Raw genomic sequence first — 14,520 nt, forward strand, 5'->3', positions numbered from 1 at the left:
TTTCTTCATAATTTTTTGGAAATTTTGCTAAAATTTAAGGAGATCGTCCCCAAAACTCACCAATATCTTGATTTTCATCAATCTGATGCAAAACCTGCATTCAGATAATCGAATGGTATTATATTCAGCTTTTAATTTATGGAAAAAGATTTAAAATTGGTTGATCAAAACGCAAGATATTTGAATTTTATTAAATTCCATATTTTAAAAAGTTTTAAAACTCGATATTGAGCTAAAACTCAAAAACGGTTCTACTTTAATTTTTTTAAAGCACGGTTTCGAAATCAGCGCTAAAATATGCTTCAAAAATTTTGGTCGTTGACAGAAGTTCACGACTTTCGTTTTATTTTGTAAACTAGTGTTTTATGTAAAATTCAATTTTATAGACATTTCAAAAACTGAAATGTCCACTAAATCGAGGTATACCTGTATATCGATACACTCAATCGTGATAAGATCATGTAAATCGTATATTTAGATGGAGAAAATCGGTGAAATCGTAGAAATTTTTCGAGAAATCGTAAATCATGTTGGATGGAATCGCAGTAATCGTATATATGTTTCGATATGTATATGCCTGTTTCGTGCATTGAATACGATTTCTTTGGTGCTATAATGTGTGACTATTTCAGTTAAATATAGAAACCAAATTGCTGGCTGGGCCAAAGCCAGGTATGCAAAACCCAATACCTACAACCTGAATAAGGTGTTAAGAGCCCTGCATAAGAGGTAAAATTATAACTGGTGTATATTCTGCGTATAACACGTGAATAACGACATTATGTATGGCAATACCCTTGGCAATACTTAAATAATAATAGGTATTATTCCATGATTCAATAACACCTCAAGCAGTCCTCAATACCAAACTAATTACTGGTTGAAGTTTTTTTTGTCGGTGATTCAATACCTACAAAATACAGAAATAAGTTATTTTCAAAACCAGACTAAACGGTCCATACCTTGTTCAGGTATGATACCTGACTCAGTTATGCTGCAGTTATGTGTCAGTTTTGCGTTCCTGCTCGGGTAGAGGTGAATAACAAACCAACAATTAAAGAATAACATATTTTGTTATCATTTCTAAATTTGCAATTCTTTAGTTTTTATGAATAGCTTAGGATGACACATAAATAACAAAACATACTTTCATTGTAAAACTTTGAATTGGTGAGGTATTATTGAATAGTATAATAACGTAATAATAACAAATATTACTATCATACTATCAGCCAAAATACCAAAACAATAGCATAGTTTACCATCATATAAAAATATGTTATTATTTTGACGTCCTTTTTGTTATTATTTTGTTATTACAATGACAAAATCAAATATTCTTTAGTTCTTATGCCAGAGAAATTTAGTTATTATTTTTGTTATTTTAGCTCTTATTTCAAACAAACTATGTAATTGCATTTTTTAAATAAAAAGAAAATCGCGTTAAGTACTGTTCCTTTGAATTCCACTAAGAATTTGCATCCTTTGACAGATACGTATTTCGACTTCAACTGTAAGGTCGTCTTCAGTGTCTTGTACTTGACTGTAATTGCATTTTTTGCCATTCAAACATTATTATTATTATTATTATTAGCTTTATTGGGGAGATTTTTAGCCCGAGGCTGGTTCATCTCCAATTAAAACATTCTATTTTTATGGTAAAATTTGTCCTTCATTTGTCATCTCGCTATACCCGGGTTTGTAGTTCCGGACTAACGAAGCATGATGATAAGTCAATTATTTGGTAGGTAATACGATGGTCCTATTCTTCTTTGTCTTTATTAAAGAGGATTTCAGCCTGACACTGATTCACCTCTCCTATTCTTTCGTGTAACTTTCATAAGTTATATTATGTATTCCTATTGGAATTTGATTAAAATGCATTACTCTTTTCGAGTTTCTCCACTACGAATCCGCTAGCGGCTAGCAATACGTCTACTACAGATCAAATACGTCCAATTTATAGTTTGTATTCATATTCTAGCGTTTTCTAGAGTGTCCAGATTGAGAATCAATTTTGAGGTCACTTCATCTGACCAGCAACCATCGAGAGGGGACAGTAACTAAGTGTAGCGCTCTGCTGAGCATAGGAAACTGTAAACTTTGTCGGTGAAAAATAGCACAGAAAAAAAAAATCGATTCCATTACGTCGTTTCCTTGAGCATTTTCGCCGATTCCGGCATCAGATTCCGCATGTACAAGGACATATTTGTATCTGTAGGATTATCGCAGCGTCCACTTCAATGTGCGACGGACGACGAGGAGGCAAAATAATACTGTAAGTATACTACATTCTATACAACACGTTGTTGGGCACACGGTCGCCACAAAAGGGGTGAAAGGAAGTAAAAATATCGCATAAATAGACACGTGTGTGCGTCACACAGTCAGTCCAGTGAGGGGAAAATAAAAAAAGAACCCTAGGACAGGACACCTTTGGTGCTAGGAATGGGAAGGAAAGCCTTCGGGGCCCCCTCCCGGGGTAGTGTGTGGTACTCACCTAAATTTATTAGTTGCTTGTTCGCCTAATTCATAAAACTTAATTTCTTCGCTAAATACATCTAAAGGTACGTTGACTGGTCTCCGTAACCGACCGCCTTGTAGTTATCCATGAGCAGCACGGTTGTGTTGTTTGTCCGGGGCAGGTACACGCAGTGCGCAATTCCATAGTTTTGTTTGATTTTTCCATTCGCCAGTGCGAAAATTCGGGCAGCAATTCCATTCGATATCGGAAGTTGGTGGTTTTTTGTTGTTGTTGTTGGAAAGTAGAAGAAAGAAGAAGTTTGGAAGGGACGGACGGCGGCAACGAGTTGCCAAACGGAAGAAGTAATAGAAATAGAGAGATAGAGAGGTGGTTGTGAAGAAGCCGGAGAAGAAGACGCAGTGCGAAGGAAGTGATGGAAGCACAGCAAGCGGTGAGGAAAGACAGTAGTGGAACAGTAGGCGGGTGGTTGTATAGTAATAATAAGAAACGGAAGTAATGTAAAGAAGGACACGCGACGGATGGGCGTCGTGGCGAGTCGTGCAAGAGCAAGCGGGTGAGAGACAGATGAGAGAAATGATGAGGCAATTGATGGAGAGATTTTTTTTCGTATCATTTTGGCACACATTTTATTATTTTCGTTGACAAGGAACAGAAGGACGCAAGCCGAAACGGAAAATCAAACCAAAGTACAGAACGTGGCGGTTGGTGATCGATTTTTGTTGGTTGGTTGGTTGTTTGGCAATAAATGGTGGTTGGTGGTTGGTTGATGGCATACCGGAGAAACAGAACCGAAAAATAAAGAGAGAAAAGAAGAGGGAAAAGATGAAATTCAAACAAATCCATTAATTCGCTGATGGGGAAATTGAATTGATATATACTACCGCTTTGATAATAATACAAAATGGCATCAAAGCTCGGTCGATTCCGGTCAAAAAAATATTCATTCCGCAGCGGATCGAAGTACCTTAACCTTCGATCCGGATCGCCTAGCAGAGTATCGGGGAATTGGTTTAACGTTCGTAACTGCGTCTCGAACCTTAAACCACTGACCTGTGAAGTAGAAGAAGAGAATACGGGAAGCAAACCATTAGTAATGATTGTTTAAAAGAACACGTTGAAACTAGCGCAACATCTGAAAAGAATCGATTAGAAGCAACATTGAGTTATTAAGAAAATGTGAAAAAAACGTTTGTCTTGGAAATCTTTGTAACGTAATTTTCAAACTTTTATACGATGGAGACGCATGATACCTCACGCGTAATACGTTATCGTTAAGCCTGGAACACATAGCGTCCGTCGAGGTTTGCGTTTTTTTGACAGTTTTCTCATGGGAAATCTTCAAACTACTGTCACGCACACGCAAACGTATAAATTGTGTGGGGCACTTTACACCTGTTCAAACAATCCCTTGGCTTTTTTTGCATGTTGAAGAACAAAGTTCAAAATGCCTAAGTGGGGCGAAATGGCTCAACTTATAAAATCATTTCTGAATATGATTCGATAATTACTATAGGTGAATGGTGCCAAGATATGTTTGTACAGTCAGGTTTTTTTTTTACGCAGGGGATACGTACCGCGCAAAAAAAAACTCAGTTAAAAATTTGAAAAACCGCGTAAAAAAAGTCTCACCATTTCTCGACGAATCATGCAAAAATAAGACGATGATTTTTTTATATGGTGTTTTCATTTTCGCGGCCGCGTAAATGAAAACCGCGTAAAAAAAGACCTGACTGTATTGATAATCCTTCTAGATGCCAGGCATGCAAACCCACGGAAAATCTTTCGATTTCCCTATGTATAGATGACAACTTCCTTGCTTGTAATTAAGGTTTTCTTGTGATTTTATTGTCAGCCATGTGTTTCCAAGAAGATTGAAAAACACACGGAGGTCAATGGTTGTTGGTCAATGCTTACGCTATCCATGTTTTGGGTGATTCTTGCTGAGACCGGCCCACTATTTACACCTTGTCTTCAAAAATGTTTAAGGTGCCGATTTTCTGAAAGCCCTCGCTAAAAAAGTAAGAAAAATGCATTTGATTACTCAAATTGATGGACCCCCCGTTAGTTAGAGCCACAAAATTTTTTGCAGACCCCTCGATTTTAATCAAATGGTGGCTCATTTAAACCGTTATAACTCAAAAGTTTCTCCAAAAACCACCTCAAAACGAATTGTTGTTGAAAAGAGGAATGATAGAGCTACTATTTACAATAATAAAAAGTTGGGACGGCCATATTGATTTTGGCCGCCATTTTGGATTTTTATACCAAAACATTTTTTTCACCAACCACCGATTTTCAAATTTTTTGCATCAATTGAAAGCTGAGGCATTTATACATATCAAAAAATTGGAGATGTCTTTTTTTCTTATCAAAAGTTATCTGCAGTTGTGTAAGTTTTCTCCATACATTTCCATGCGCACCGGCAACGACATGCAACAGCATCCGAGTTTACGTCTACATGTATACACAAAGGCGCGTGTAGCAAATTTTGGCCAAATCAGAGGTTCGTTTCCGTTTTTGATAGTTTCTCAATGATGCGGGAATTGTTTTCATAACGTTTATAGTGTTTTGAAAAGCTTAAACCTTCAGCTTAAGCTTAATTTAAATTCGTGTTCGTAAGCACTGCGAAATATCGTTGCATTTATGTAAACGGCCGGCACCGGGCCCAGTGCGCAAAAGTGGCATGATTTACAAAACGGCAGATAACTTTTGAAAGAAGAAAAAGACATCTCTAATTTTTTTATATGTTATGTATAAATGTCTCAGCTTTCAATTGATACTAAAAATTTGAAAATCGGTGTTGGTGAAAAAAATATTTTGGTATACAAATCCAAGATGGCGGCCAAAATCAATATGGCCGACCCAACTTTTTATTATTGTAAATAGTAGCTCTATCTTTCCTCTTTTCAACAACAATTCGTTTTGATGTGGTTTTTGGAGAAACTTTCGAGTTATAACGGTTTAATTGACCCACCATTTGACCAAAATCGAGGGGTCTGCAAAAATTGTTGTGGCTCAAACTAACGGGGGGTCCATCAATTTGAGTAACCAAATGCATTTTTCTTACTTTTTTAGCGAGGGCTTACTTAAAATCGGCCCCTAAACATTTTTGAAGACAAGGTGTAAATAGTGGGCCGGTCTCAGCGAGAATTACCCATTACAACCATCGTTTAAGGGGGAGGTGGTGACATTACATGTATTGAGCATACAAAAAAGCGGGACAGATGGGGAAAGGGTGTCTGAATTACCCGAAAAATGATAGTTGTAATTTTTGAATGTTCAATGAAAACATCTTACCATGGCAGATGGCCTTTTTGCACCACTTCCATTTTCGTTGTATAGAAGTTAATTTTACGTAATTCTAAGATTGTGTTGGAATAACGTCAAATAATGCAACCAAAACTTGCGCTGTCATAACTAATATATAACATGTGTGTTGCTTGGGACTATTTATCATTAAAAGTTTGAAAAATGGCATCTTACCCCACTTTACCCTACGATGTTTTCATACAGAATATGACATCGTTGGCATGAAACTAATAGAAATACCTTCACCAATAGATTTACTTCAAAAGTTATTTAATTTTAACAGAATTTAACAATCTCAGTGGTTCAAGGATGTGGAATAACTTTCCCTAAGATTACATTACTGAAAATAATATTAAAAAAATGTTCCTAGAACATCTCACCAATAGCCAGAAAAAATACACTAAAACCTCTTTTAATGCATGTTATTTTTAAACACTTTAATGTATGCACATTTTTTATGCCTTGAATAAAAAGAGGGAAAGCTACTCAGAACCGATGTTGTGCATAAGGAAATTCAACGATAGCAACGGCGGCCAGGGAGTATTTATAGGGAAAAGCAAAGAAAGGTTACAGTGGTGTTTCAGAGGGTCCCTAGGGGTTTCAGCAGGGTACCGGAAGATCTCAGGGGGGTTTGAGGGAGTTTTCGAAAGCATTGCAAAGAGTTTCAGAGGATTTTGGAAGCGTTACAGGTACGTTTTTGGGGGTTTCCGATAGTCTCAGCTGCGTAACATGGAGTTCGAGTTGATTTCAAAGGGGGTTTCGAAGGCATTTAGGAAGTTTCAAAGCATTGTAGGCTGGTTTCAGAGGAGTTGCGGATCATTTTTGGGGGTTTCGGGGGCTTAGATAATGCACCTGTCCGAGGGGGTTCAGGGGAATTCCGGAGACATTTCAGGAAGTTTCAGAGCATTTTCGGCGGGATTCAGAGGCGTTACGGATGCGTTTTCGGGAGTTTGCATTGCATGCGGTCTCAGGTGCGTTGCATAGGGTCCTAGGAGGTTTAAGGGGGATTTTGGAGACATTTCAGGAAGTTTCAGAGCATTTTTGGCAGGATTCAGAGGCGTTACGAAGGCGTTTTCGGGAGTTTCGGAGGGTCACAGCTGCGATACATGGGGTCCGAGGGAGTTTTAGGTGGATTTTGGAGGCATTTTAGGACGTTTCAGCATCTTCAGTGGGATTCAGAGGCGTTACGGAGGTGTTTTCGGGGGTTTTGGAGCGTCACAAGTGCGTTACACGGGGTCCGAGGTGCTTTCAAGAGGATCTTGGAGGCATTTCAGGTAGTTTCAGAGGATTTTCAGAGACCCCATCATAACTTCTTTTGAAACGCCCATGAAATACCCTTTGATTTAAAAATGTTCTTGAAACTCCCTAATACGACCCTGACATGGAATGCCTCGAAACGCCCCTGAAACCATTGATATACCATTGAAATACCTTCAAACGGATCAGGAGATACGCTGATACAGAACTGTAGAACGTGAACTCTGAGCGGTGGATCCCTTCGTCAACTTTCATTCATGTACCACATCTACTACCGCGGCGGTTATGAGGCAGAACGTAGAGTTGGCTTCAAAGTGATCGGGAACCAGGTGAAGTGAGTTATTCGGTGGGAGCCGATAACCTTTTTGTTAAGAATGAGAGGCAAGTTCTTCAACTACGCCAAATCAGCATATATGCGCCAACGAACGATAAACACGATATCATGTGGAACGAATTCTGTGAGAATTCATCGGAGACGCAAATGCGCAGATCGACGAAGATAGATTCTTTCGATCTGTTATTGGAACGGAAGCCTCAATTGAAGGACTAACGATAATGGTCTGTGGAATGTGACATTCACTGCTGCTATGGAAATGTGGAACAGTGGTGACACTCGAGTTATGACACTTGCTCCCAGATTGACCACGTGCTGGTTATGGGGCAGCAGGGATTACAGTCGGACCTCAGCCGGGCGTCCCGGATAGCGTCCCGGATGGAAGGGGACAGGGCGTTGCGTTGTGACCGTTGTTAGACCGACAGCAACCACAGAGTAGGGCGAACCAAGGAGAGGACCCCCCTTGTACAAAAGTTTAGCGGGTGAGGAAAAAGGCATAACTGCTAGTTGAGGATGTTAGGGATGCCAAACCAAGAAGTCGTGAGAGGGCAGGTGCCAAGCGCGAGAAAGGCGACACGCTCGTCATCAAGACCGAACACTTTAAGTACTCGGATGTCTTGAAGACGATGCGAAGCGACGCCAAGCTCGTGGATCTGGGAGCCGACGTGCACAATATTAGACGTACACGTACACGTACGGGTAAAATGATAGCCTTGGTACAGCTACCTGTAGCGGACGTAAATAAGTCCGATAAAGTAGGGAAGATCAAGGTGGGCTGGTCAGTATGCCATCTGACCTTCCATGAGCCACCGGTTTACTTCAGGTGTATGGAAATAGGACACAAATCATGCGATTGCAAAGGCCCTGACAGGAGCAAGCTGTGCTGGCGATGCGACGCCGAAGGCTATCAGGCACAAGCCTATGTGTTTGATTTGTTCTGGGAAATCCATGAGCAACAGGCACCCAACGGGTAGTCCAAGGTGCCCGGCCTTCATAAGTGTCAAAGTGAACAAACCATAGTGCAGGTAACGCAGTTGAACCTGAACCACTGTGACGCAGTTCAGCAACTGCTTTGTCAGACGGTTTCTGAGTGGGAACGGATATCGCCATCATACCGAGTACCCGCCGTCAGCGGCAATGGGGTCGCGGATGGGTCCAGAAAAATGGCGGCGAAATGGACGACGGGTAAATACTCCGTCCAGGAGTTAATGTCTACTATCTATGAAGGCTTCGTGGTCGCCAAAGTAAATGGGGTCTTCTTCTGTAGCTGTTATGCCTCGGTGGTCGATCAAGCAGTTAACGCAGATGCTGGACTGTATGACGACCGCGCTGACAGGATGAAGGCCGGTGGTAATAGCGGGTGACTTCAATGCCTCGGCTGTAGAATGGGAAAGCCGTTTCACAAACCAGATCCTGCTTGAGACACTGAGGCCATCTTAGATGTCGACCTGGCTAATGTCGGTACCACGAGTATCTTTAGTCGGAACGGTGATTTTTGTAGTCCTTGCCAAACAAGTACTTCGAACTGGATAGTAGACGATAGCTACACTCGCAGCGATCACCTGGCGGTTCGCTACAGTATCGACTTTAACAATAGCAGGCAGCGGGTAGCTAGGCCAAGGATAAGCCCTTGCAGACATCATACTTCGACGAAGGGGTATTTAGGGAGGCGCTCCGCCGTGAGGCCACGAGCTGGTAGCGGTGCTCTCGCGTGCGTGCTATGCGACCATGCCTAGACGAGTCCACCCTAGAAATGGGAGGTCACCGGTTTACTGGTGGACTGATGCGACAGCGGACCTGCACCGCGCCTGCCTACGGCCTATGCGGCGTATGAACCGAGCATGATCTGAGGAAGAGCGAAACGAACGACGTGTGGTGTTCGCCGCTGCAAAAACTTCGCTAAAGATCAAGATAAGGGCAAGCAAGAAAGTCTGCTTCAAGGGTTTCTGTCAGAGAGCCAATGCGAATCCGTGGGGTGATGCCTACAGGATCGTCATGGCCATGACGAGAGGTGTAATGGCTCCTACAGAGCAATCTCCAGAGATATTGGAGGGAATCATCGAGGGGCTTTTTCCGCGTCATGATCCTACTCTTTGGCCTCCTTTCGTAGCCGGGGACTGGGGCTGGCGATGAGGAGAGGATCACCGATATGGATCTTGTTGGATAGCAAAGTCCCTTTGCATAGGTGAGGCCCCAGGTCCGCACAGCGGTCCAAACCTGGCTCTTTAAAAGTATCTATTGCAGAGGTTCCCAAGATGTTCAGATCTGGTATGCAGAAATGCCTGGACGAGGGAGTTTTCCCAGAAGCTTGGGCCAAAGGCGGGGAAACCACTCCGAGACCCGTCGGCATGTAGACCAACATGCTTGATTGACATAGCGGGAAAGGTGCTAGAAAAGATCATCCTCAATAGAATACTGTAATCTGATTCACCCTTTCAATAACTCATGAAACCCTTACGGAAGTAGCCTTAGAACAGCCTTCTGAGAAAGATGACGGGTTTTAACTACTACACGTTTTATTCTCTTTTTTGACCCTTTGCCAAGTAGAAATGGGCTGTATCTGGTTGCCCTGGAAGGGTGCCATTTTTATAGGGCTGTGAAGGTGTTTGAAAACTTCTGGTAGCCTATGGTCCACTTCACGAATTTATGCTGGCCTGCTTACTCTCACAGAAAATTTGACGTTTGAGCGGTGCCGACACCTCTCAAACGTCAAATTTCGTGTGAGAGTAAGCAGGCCAGTATAAATTCGTGCAGTGGACCATTGCTAACATGGTGATGCCTTATTTACAATAGATGGAAGTATATACAATAGAGTGGGCCATCCGTTATATGGAAAAATGGAAAATTTGGTGACATCTCATCAGATCAATGTTTTTATGTGTCATTTCAGGGCCAAAATAACTGTGCAAAATTTGGGCACGATCGGTGTTGTCTACGTTTTGCGCATCGCGTTTGAAGTTTGTATGGGGATTTTAAATAGGAAAACGTACTTTTTTGCATTTCTCTCATGAGAAGCTCAATTATTTCTAAAACCATATAACCGATAATGTGAAACATAGCCTATGGCGTCCTGAAAAACTTTGTCGAAGACCACGAAGTGATCTGATGCCTATTAAAAAAGTTATAGCGTTGGCATTGCTTGCCGAAACAGCATGATTTTGTTGCTATTGTTATTCCTTTATGTGTTAAAACTTAAACACATGCATGCGGTTTGTTGAATATAACTTTATTAACATGCATCGGATTGCTTTGTAGTCTTCGACAAAGTTTTTCAGAAAATCCTAGGCTATTGTTTTACATAATCGGTTAAAAAGTTTCAGACAGACTTTTTCAACTTATGACAAAAATGTGAAAAAGTATGTTTTCCCATACAAAATCCCATACAGATTTCAATTGCAATGCGCAAAGTGTAGACGCAACCGATCGTGCTTGCAAACTCATACAAAAGATTTTATGATAAAACGTTTTTATCGTAGTGATAGCATATCTAGTACTGTTTTATAAAAATGTGATACATCACACTTACACATACACTGAAACAAAAACGAGGGTGAAAACCTCTCAAATGTCATTTTTTGCCTAGACAATTGGTTAGCCAAATGATTTGATGTAGCTATTTTTATCGGAAGTGTTTCAAAAGAATCTAATGAAAGTTTCATGACGAGTGCAGGTTGAAAATTTACGAAAATCAATGTTTTTAACAGAAAAAAAAATAACGCAAACCATAAAAAATCATGTATTTAAATATTGTTTTAATGAAATATGATGGTTTCACTTGCATAAATCACAGCGTTTACTACTATTACGTCTTCCAATAGTTCCCAATATCTTCTAGACTGTATTCTGGCTGAAATAACATACATTGGACGGCTCACATTTCGAGAAATGGCTCTGAAAGTATTCAAATTTCTAGCATGAACTACTTGTTTTATAATTTAGACGTTCTTTTCAAATAAATTATGGTTAAAATGAATGTGGTTCAAAACTTAGAGTCATTTATAATATATTTCTTCAGATTGAATGAAATAAGCCAATTGTTTGACCATATCTTGCATTTAAATAAACAGGGTACAAAAATTCTGACACTTCATGCAGTTCTTTCACTTAGCAGTCTTCTAACTCATTTAATAATGCTAGTATCAAACAGGCATACTCCACAGGCATTAGGGTTTGTCTTTATATCAACGCAGAACTATCTATTTTAGCTATTATCAATCCCATTCTAAGGTTTAACCAAACAAAAACCAATATACTTAATTTTTTATGACATTTTATGCAATACAGTAATGTTCCGGTTTTATCACGCCCTCCGCGCATCTGTCTTTCATTTTCCATTCATTTGCTGTTGTATTTGAGAACAAGTGCTTCCCCTCTTCTTCAAGATGAATGTTGAAGGCGCGTTTTGCAACGTTAAAATATTGAAAATGCGTATAGATTTTGTAGAAAATTTAAAAACATTTATGAAAACTGGCGTGATAAAATCGGAACAATACTGTAATTTGAACATTTCTCACAATATACCATATGTTCAAAACTGCTAATCTAGCTTACGTTTGAGTGTTTACAGAAATCATTTCTCTCAAATAAATTTGTTTACCATCGCTTTTCCTTATCGGGACATTTTTTAATAATATTTCTCTGGCTTTCTCAAATAGATAAGCTTTTAGGGTCAATAATCCTCGAAATATACTCACGAAATTGCAAAAAAAAAATCTATTGAAAACCAATTTTTCATTTACCTCGGCTAAACGAATGTCTAGGCAAAAAATGACATTTGAAGGGTTTTTACCTTCGTTTTTGTTTCAGTGTATATCTATCACATTTTTATAAAACAGTACTAGGTATACTATCACTACGATTAAAACGTTTTATCATAAAATCTTTTGTATGAGTTGCCTGACACTTTTTTGTATTTTTTTTTTTTTTGGCCTCGGCTAAACGAATGTCTATCACTGTATACATTGCATTGTTTTAAAATTTCCTGAAGAGGTAATGACGGAATCAAAATGTTACGACCACGTGCTAACCGGTGCGGTTTGCGCGCGTACACTCCCTGTGACTCCCCCTTCCGTGAAAAGGGAAAGAAATATGATGACATAAGATGAATGTTAAAACACATATCCATCGGTTTGCATCGGATACTTACGTTTATAACGACCCTTTCGCAGAAGTCGTGATCATGCGGTATTGGTTCAAAATGAGTATGGCCTCCCCCAAAACCGTGCGCCGCCCCCCCTTCTTCATCCTGACTGCTCAACTTGGGTAGAGACCTGCGGAATGAGAGAAAGTAGAGAAAACAATATATTAGTATTGTATTAGTATAGCGAACCTGGAGTGAACCTACAAAGGAGTTTATTCTTAATAGTCCTAATAGTAATTTCTGGTTTTCATAGACAGCAATGGTAGTGATGATAATTTTTCAGTTTTATAATAATTATGTGTATGCTTACAAATTATAAAGTTCATAAAGTGTCTGCAAAAACAAGGGATCGAAGTAAGCTAATGCAAGTGAATTATTCAGTCCACCTTGAATTTAAGAACCTTGGTAATCAACAATGTTTTTTATTTCATGGCCAACTGCTTCGCGCGGTTTGGATTTCAAATCCTCCCACTAATTAATTTGACACATGAGTGCCAAATTTGTTTCAATAAAACTTCAAATTGTTTGTTGATTCGTGTTCAATTTTCACACGTTTCCTTATTGCTGCCGCTAGTGCTGGTGGGCACACCTTGCTAAAACATACACAAACCTACTCATCCCCTCATCCATACAAAGTGATACCCGTTCGTAATAATGCTATCGTGCGGTTTCATCGGGTTGCATTATGTTCTTTTTTTTTATAATGATAGCATGAAGGGATGGAAAAGGGGCACGTACTATTATGGCTTGTTATTATCGTGGCTTGGTTGGCAGCAATAACTCGGAATATAAATAACATAATAAAAATCCGACCACAATTGGTGGTGAAAATTTTCCCAAACACCATCATAGGCTACCACATCATCAGAGTATGGCCGCCGTTATTGTGTAGCAATTGGGGCTTGCCTGCAATCCATGAAATGCATCACCACGTGCAGGGCCTAGCCCTTTACCCCACTTTATTGATCTTGGCTAGTGAACTAATGGGATGTTAAAATCTGACGGCACGGCACCTGTCAAATCGGGATCACATTGGGAAAACTCATGCCAAAGGTGGACAAAGTGCATGATAGAAGTTCAATGTCTTATTGAGCCTGCTTTGCCCCTATTTCCCCTCAAAATATCGGTTTTTGTAAAATGTTTGATTAGGAATTATGTTAAAAACTGTGTATATTTTGCTCGGCATTCATAATCTAAATCCTTTGCGTATTATTACTCCTGAGAGGATTTCCCTCGAAATGCTAGAAGAATCTACCTCGAAATCCTGAAAGGATTTTCCTTGAAATCTTAGAGGGTTTTCCTGGAAATCCTGAGAGGATTTCCCTCAAAGTCATGAGAGGATTTCCCTCGAAATCCTGAGCTGATTTCCCTCAAAATCCTGAGAGGATTTCCCTCGAAATCCTGAGAGGATTTCCCTCGAAATCCTGAGAGGATTTCCCTCAAAATCCTGAGGGAATTTTCGTCGAAATTCTGATGGGATTTTTTTCGAAATACTGAGAGGATTTCCCTCGAAATCCTGATGGGATTTTCTTCGAAATCCTGATGGGATTTTCTTCGAAATCCTGATGGGATTTTCTTCGAAATCTGAGAGGATTTCTCTCGAGATCCTGAGAAGATTGGCCTCGAAATCTGAGAGGATTTCCCTCGAAATCCTGAGGGATTTTTCGTCCTGAGAGGATTTCCCTCAAAATCGTGAGAGGGTTTCCCTCGAAATCCTGAGAGAATCCAGAGATGATTTCCCTCGAAATCCTGAGAGTATTTCCCTCGAAATCCTGAGTGGATTTCCCTCGAAATCCTGAGAGGATTGCCCTCGAAATCCTGAGAGGAGTTCCCTTGAAACTCTGAGGGGATTTTTGTCGAAATCCTGATGGAATTTTCATCGAAATCTGGAGAGGATTTCCCTCGACATCTTGAGAGGATTTTCGACAAAATCCTGATGGGATTTTCTTTGAAATCCTGAGAGGATTTACCTCGGATTCCTGAGAGGATTTCCCT

At 40.1% G+C, this 14,520-nt stretch overlaps 1 protein-coding gene across 7 annotated transcripts in view; it reads right to left on the reverse strand.

Annotated features, from left to right (window-relative positions):
- Positions 1–1,165: 1,165 nt before the first annotated feature.
- Positions 1,166–14,520, reverse strand: part of LOC115254883 (potassium voltage-gated channel protein Shaker-like) — a 332,755-nt gene continuing 319,400 nt past the window's right edge. For 4 of the 7 annotated variants that reach the window (XM_062843353.1, XM_062843340.1, XM_062843346.1 and 1 more), the window contains exons 4-6: positions 12,532–12,655; positions 3,364–3,535; positions 1,166–2,597 (exon numbers count right to left, since the gene is read on the reverse strand). In XM_062843353.1, coding sequence (XP_062699337.1) covers positions 2,497–2,597; positions 3,364–3,535; positions 12,532–12,655 — 397 coding nt within the window. In that variant the 3' untranslated portion in view covers positions 1,166–2,496. The remainder of the gene's footprint in view (positions 2,598–3,363; positions 3,536–12,531; positions 12,656–14,520) is intronic. The other 3 variants (XM_062843316.1, XM_062843324.1, XM_062843334.1) reach the window with 2 other exon arrangements.

The sequence above is a fragment of the Aedes albopictus genome, chromosome 1, assembly GCF_035046485.1.
Source record: "Aedes albopictus strain Foshan chromosome 1, AalbF5, whole genome shotgun sequence".
NCBI lineage: Eukaryota > Metazoa > Arthropoda > Insecta > Diptera > Culicidae > Aedes > Aedes albopictus.